Consider the following 6,479-nt stretch of genomic DNA (forward strand, 5'->3'; position numbering starts at 1 on the left):
AAAAAAAAAAAAGAAAAAAAGAAAGAAAGAAGACCAATAGAGAAGTAGCTAAATAACATTTAGTATATTTCACTCCATATCATGGGGAATAACTGAGTCAAAAGTAAGGACAGGAGCTGGAGATATAGCTCAGTGGTAGAGAGCTTGCCTAATATGTATATGCAAGACCCTGGATTCAATGCTTAGCATTGCCAAAACAAATAAATTGAATACCTTAAGAGGCTAACCACAGACACCTGAGGGCTGACAGTCCCATCCCTTACTCAATGAAAATACATGTCCACCTAAAGTGTCCAGAAATGCTCAAAGCAGCATTACTCATAAAAAACCAAAAATGGAAACATCCTAAATGCCCACTAGCAATTAAATGTGGTGTAGTTGCCCCTCTGCATCCTCAGGGTCTGCATCCACAAACATACATTTAAAAAAAAAAATTATGTCTGTACTGAATACATACTAGCTGTTTTTGGTCATTATTTCCTAAAAAATGTAGTGTAACAATAACGTGACACCTAAAGTGTGTTAGGATTCTAAAGTACAGGGCAGGATGTGCAGACTTTAAGCAATCACTATGCCATTTCATATAAGGAACCTGACACTGGAAGGCTTTGGTACTACGGGCTGGTGACAGCACCCTAAACCCTAAAACCAATCCCCCACAAGTTCCAAGTGCCCACTGTGTATCTATACAATGAAACATTAAGAAGTACTAGGGCTATAGCTCAGCAGCATAAACGCATGCCTGGCGAGTGCAAGGTCCTGAATTCGATCCCCAGTACTGCAAAATTAAAAAAAAAGGGAGAAAGAATGAACTAACATGCTACAATGTAGCAGACATAAGATTGCATTTTCTTTGATAGAAAATATCCAGAACAGATAAATCCAGAGAAAGTAGATTAGTGGCTTGTAGGACCTGCAGGGAGGGGCAAGTAGGGGATGACTGACCAAGGATTTTCTTTAAAAGGTAAGGAAAATATCCTAGTATAAGATAATGGTTGTGGTTGTAGAATTTTCTGAAGGGACTAAAAACACCACTTGAGTATATATACTTAAAAGGGTAAATTTTAAGCTGAGTGTGGTGGCGCATGCCCGCAATCCCAGCATTCAGGAGGCTGAGGCAAAAGGATTGTCGTGAGTTTGAGACCAGCCTGGCTACAAAGTCAATTCAAGGCCAGCCTGAACTGCATAATGAGACCCTGTCTCAAAAAGACAAATGATAATAATTAAAAAATAAAGGGGTAAATTTTATCTTAACAACAACAACAAAACCCCCCAAGATCTGTATGTCCTGATCTAGAATGATCTCCTCAGTTGTGCAGAGTGTCTAGAATGTGATTCATGTTTATAAAAATGTGTGTGTGCAGCTAGATATACACACGTATTTTAACTACAGGCTTGTGAGTGACAGGAAAGCTCTAGAAGGACACATTACAAAAAAGCATTTAGTGATTACCTCTGGGGAGGTAACGAGAAGAGAAATAGTAAAAAAGAATTGACTCAGCATAATTTTCCATATTATTCTAACTTATTAAACTAGGAATAAAATGCCTGTGCGTGTGTATAATGATTATACGAGTACACAACTTGTGAAATTGGTAAAAGATGAAGACGGGCTCTGACTGCAGAGACCTCCCAGGCCTGAGGGGACAGCACAAAGCATAATTAAAACAAATTATACTGTGCCGAATGCTGGAGGGGAACCAAGGGTTTTGAAAGCTTGAATGGAGATGGGACCTTCCCAGGAAGGCAGCCTCTTCCAGGAGGCGGAACGCAAACCACCTGCGGCTCAGCCGTTCTGTTCTTTACTGAGGAGCTGACTGCTTTATCTAGTACACAAGCCCAGCAAGTGTACTAAGTTCAGTGAATTTACTTTAAACATCTACATACCTGCCATAATGAATGGATCCTAGAGATGGCTGTTAAAACTTTCCTTAGGTAAGGAATCTGTGAAAATAAACAAATAAGTTCTGAAGGCCACACAGTGGAGTTTTGGTGTGTTTCAAAGGAGTACTTCTGAAAGTCCATCTTCCCTTTGTTGTTTTCGGTTTTTTTTTTTTTTTTTGGTGGTACCAGGGATCAAACTCAGGACCTCGCACTTGCCAGGCAAGCACTCATTCCACTGAGCTATTCCCCCAGCCCCCATCTTCCCTTTGGGTGTAGTGGTTCATCCCCAGCTACTCAGAAGGCCAATGCAGGCCTGCAAGTTTGAGGGTAGACTGGGCAACTCAATTAAGGTGGTTTTGTTTGTTTTTAATTTTAGTCAAGGTGTTTTGATATAAAAAAAAGGCTAGAGATCTAGCTCAAAGGTTCAATCCCCAATATATCTATTTTCTAAAAAACTCTCCCACGAGAATTGCCACAGCAGTTCACTTACAGGTTCATAAATATTTTAAAAGATCAGGGATTGTTCCATTTGTTTTCAGCACAAAATAGGTTATTTCAGAGTCTGCACTTCCCCTGGCCTAACATCACGACCTCTTAGGTCTGGCAGAAACCCAGCATTAGAGGATGCTTTCAGCACGCACCTGTTCACACAAGTGCCACTGCCAACCTTTAGGGACACCAAACACAGGGGCCAAGAGAGCCTCAGGCTTACTCACCATGCTGAAGCCAAGAAGCTTTTGCAAGAGTCCATTCCAAAGCTGCAGGTCATAGATTCTGTATTCTAAACAGAGCTCTGCCACCAATCTGACTGCCTGAGGTTAGAAAGCAAAGAAAATAAAGTCACTATCTTGCTTCAAGACACCAGTAAATGTAAAACAACCCTGTAAAAGGTACAACAGCTTACTACAAAACCTGCACATAATCCGTAAGTGTCTAGCTTCTCATTCCAGTGAAGGCCCTATCTTTCTAATGAAGAAGGAGATGCTCTCCTTTCTTGTCTCCAAGGACAGTTTGTCTGTTGTCCTCATTCCCTTCCTGGCCTGGGCTCCGAAAGCAGCCAGGCAGAAGAGGAGTGCCAGCCTCCCTACCAGGGCATGGAAGGGAGCTTCAGCCTGCTCCACCTTGCTGGAAGGGACAATGTTAGCCCACGCACTGTAAGGAAGATCGGCCGTATCCATCTCCACGCCAGGACAGCAGAGAAGGTCTTGGGCGGTGGGCAGCGCAGGGATAAAGGGTCTCCTGGGATCCTAAGGGGTGGCAGGAGCCCGAGTGCAGACAGCCCAAGAGCCCCCACCTGGAGCACTCTACCTACCATCGGCTCATGGCTGTGGTTTTTCCATAGGCCCTTAATCATTCCTTCTTTAGGACTGTGGCAGAATAACTCATAGGTGATGGGGATATTCAATGTCTCAAACGAGGCCAGAAAAGTTATACATTTCAAATAAGACCTGAAAAACAGGTGTTCACAAGAATCATTCTCTTTTGTTTTCTTTCTTGGACTGAGACACAGTCTTGCTTAAGAAGTTCAGGCTGGCCTCAGACTCACTATGTAGTCCAGGCTGGCCTCAAACTTGTGGCGATCCTTCTACCTCAAACGCCTGTTTCCCTTTGCCAAAATGTCCTGGATAGTCAGGCAGCAGAAGTACAGTTAGCTACTCAAAGGTGATCTAATGAATTAAGGCCTTACAAAGTACAGTTCCAAAAGACACGATGGGGCTGGTGAGATGGCTCAGTGGTCTAAAGCACCTACTTAGAACAAACTTAGCAAAGCAAGGGGACTGCGGTTCGATCCCCCAGCACCACATGCCAGCCAGGGCCGCCCCCTGGTGGGCTGAGCTGGCCACACACACACACACACACACACACAAATTAAAAAAAAAAACATAAAAAAAAAAGAAACGATCTATTTCCTAATTCTTTTTTTTTTTAACATTTATTTATTGTGTGTGTGTGTGTGTGTGTGTGTGTGTGTGTGTGGCCAGCTCAGCCCACCAGGGGGCGCGGCTGGCTGGCATGTGGTGCTGGAGGATCGAACCGCGGTCCCTGTGCTTTGCCAAGCTTGTTCCAAGTAGGTGCTTTAGACCACTGAGCCATCTCTCCAGCCCCTATTTCCTAATTCTTAATACAATTAATCGAAATACACTTACTTTACATCTTCCATGGGTTTTTTGAAGAGAGATTCTACAGTTTCCTTGTCAGCCAAGTAGAGAAGACACTGAAGAGCTCGTGTTTTATGGGCAAAAGTTAACTGACGCATGCCCAGGCTCTGTAAAACCAAAACAGGCTGGAGAGCTGCGCAAATGCGCGCTATAGCTGGTAAATAAGCTTCAACTTAGGTGACAAAGTGACACAATTTTTTAAAACATGAAAGCCAATTTCTACCCTGAAAAATGCACAGCAAAGAACAGTGGTTCTGAACATGAGGCCCATGGAGCCCTGGGGGGACCCTGCTGGGACCTACAGGGGGCACAGGACCCAAGCCGTCTTGACAATAATGCTATGGTGTTTTTACCTTTTACTCTGTGAAGTTGGCACTGAATGCAAAAGCAAGGGTGGGTGAAAATGCGGGCAGAATCAGCTGGGACCCCCAACCATTCCTGTGTTCTATATGCACAGCCATGGACCCCAGCATGGTAAAACAAAGGTGGCTTTCCCTTAGGAGTGTTTTTGGTGAAGCAGTAAAAATGAATTTTATGAAAGCTCAGCCCTGGAGCTAGGCCGTACGCTGAGGCCTCCCATGTGAATGCACATCCGTATGAAGTTGATTTCAACATGTGCATTAGTACTCTGTGTGAGGCATGGGGAGCAGAGGGAAGCTGCAGCGGGGGGGAAACGCTCACCCGCTGAGCTGGGGCTGTCTAGCCATCAAATGTCACCAACTCAAGGAGGCTGTGCTGCTCTCCGGGAAAACGGCAAGTGCAGGGTAGCTAGAGGTCAGGGGATTACTAGCACCCGAAGCCAGGTTCTGCAGGGCCAGTCTGATTGGTCCCCAGCATTAAGAATGCCGCCTGGGCACTGGGCCTGCAGGAAGTGTCACCAGGTGGACCATGCAGCCCGTAAGCACAGCTGCAGAGGCCAGTGAGGGAGGCAAGGATTCTTGTTGACAGACTTCGGATGGATACGTGAGCGAGCACTACCAGAACCATCTGTTCATGAAGCCAAGCACGGGAAATATTCAGGGAAAGCGTTCAGCTGGGATGCGCGCTCGGGCTCTGAGTGCGTGTCTGGAGCTTACGCTTGTAGCTGACGTTGCACATACAAACAGCATTCTTGAACTAGAATCCATCGGGCGAGACAGCAGGAGATAAACGACTCTGTGGAAAAAACAATTTGAATTACGTTTATTTTGGGTTTGGTTTTTGTTTTTTTGAGAGAGGGTCTCACAATGCACTTTAGGCTGGTCTTGAACTCACGGTAAGCCTCCTGTCTCAGCCTCCTGAACACTGGGATCACAGGGCGCACCACCATGCCTGCCTGGTTTTTGTTTTTCTGAGACAGGGTTTTGTTCACAAATTTGAGCCCAGCCAAGAACACTTAGGGACTTAGGGAGAGCCTGTTTCAAAGTTATAAAAAATTGTTTGGCGTTACATATAGAGCAGTGTAGAGGCTGAGGCACAACCCTGCCATCCTGCTGCCTCAGCTGCCCGAGCAGCTGGCGTTCAGGTGAGTGTCGCTGTGCCTGGCGAGCGCGGGCTCTTGCTTGGACAAAGGGTGCATCTACCCTTAAAAAACTAAGCAAGGAGGAAGTGGGAGTCCAGGGCGAAGGAGGGTGGGGAATGGGTGGCAAGGCCAGCTACGCTCCAGCCGCGGGAAGGACTTTCTTGGGTTTGTCTACGCAAGTCTTTTCTCACGATCAGATCTCTAGCCTGCAGAGGGGCCCTCACGGGCCACCTGACCTACTTCCGGTATCGGTCAGGAACGGGAGAAAGCCAGCACGCCTGCTACCACACTCTCCCTCACGCTCATGCTGAGGGACACTGATGAATTACTACATTCTTTCCCATGTGAGAGAGCAGCGATGAACAATCAGAACGAGCCCATGTGCTAAAACCAAGGCACATTTCTTGGTCTCAGTCGCAGGGGAGAAGGACGAAAGGGAGTTCAGGCTCACACAGGAGCCACCGCTTGGCAGGGCGAGAGCGCACAGGGGCCTGGGGCCACAGCCCTAGCTCACAAGAGCGCTGTCCTCTGCAGATGGCGCACTCTCGGCTAAGGTCTCCTGGGAGCCCTAACATTCCCAGAAGCTCACTGAGGACTCCGAAATTCTGAATCCTGGGTGTCTCCGATTTTTTCCACTGGAGATACTCATAGCTGTAGAATGAATTAATTCTCACAGACTCTCACTCAAGTCATATCTAGGTCTTTTAAATCCAGCCTCTGGGCTTGGGAGTCTGAAGGCTCAGTGGTAGATCACATGGCTCACATGTGTGAAGACCTGGGTTTGATCCCCAGTATCATTTGAAAGAAAAATTCAAGATGGGTGTGGTGGTGCATAACTGTAATCCCAGAACTGGGGAGGCTGAGGCAGGAGGATCACTGTGTTACTGTGAGTTTAAGGCCAGCCTGGGCTACACAGTGAGGCCTTGTCTCAAAAA

At 46.3% G+C, this 6,479-nt stretch overlaps 1 protein-coding gene across 1 annotated transcript in view; it reads right to left on the reverse strand.

Annotated features, from left to right (window-relative positions):
• Positions 1 to 6,479, reverse strand: part of Kntc1 (kinetochore associated 1) — a 96,168-nt gene that overhangs the window by 6,641 nt on the left and 83,048 nt on the right. Inside the window, exons 50-54 of the mRNA XM_023720670.1 lie at positions 5,120 to 5,263; positions 4,032 to 4,150; positions 3,197 to 3,332; positions 2,601 to 2,696; positions 1,888 to 1,944 (exon numbers count right to left, since the gene is read on the reverse strand). Coding sequence (XP_023576438.1) covers positions 1,888 to 1,944; positions 2,601 to 2,696; positions 3,197 to 3,332; positions 4,032 to 4,150; positions 5,120 to 5,263 — 552 coding nt within the window. The remainder of the gene's footprint in view (positions 1 to 1,887; positions 1,945 to 2,600; positions 2,697 to 3,196; positions 3,333 to 4,031; positions 4,151 to 5,119; positions 5,264 to 6,479) is intronic.

The sequence above is a fragment of the Octodon degus genome, unplaced genomic scaffold, assembly GCF_000260255.1.
Source record: "Octodon degus isolate 3935 unplaced genomic scaffold, OctDeg1.0 scaffold00076, whole genome shotgun sequence".
Lineage (NCBI taxonomy): Eukaryota > Metazoa > Chordata > Mammalia > Rodentia > Octodontidae > Octodon > Octodon degus.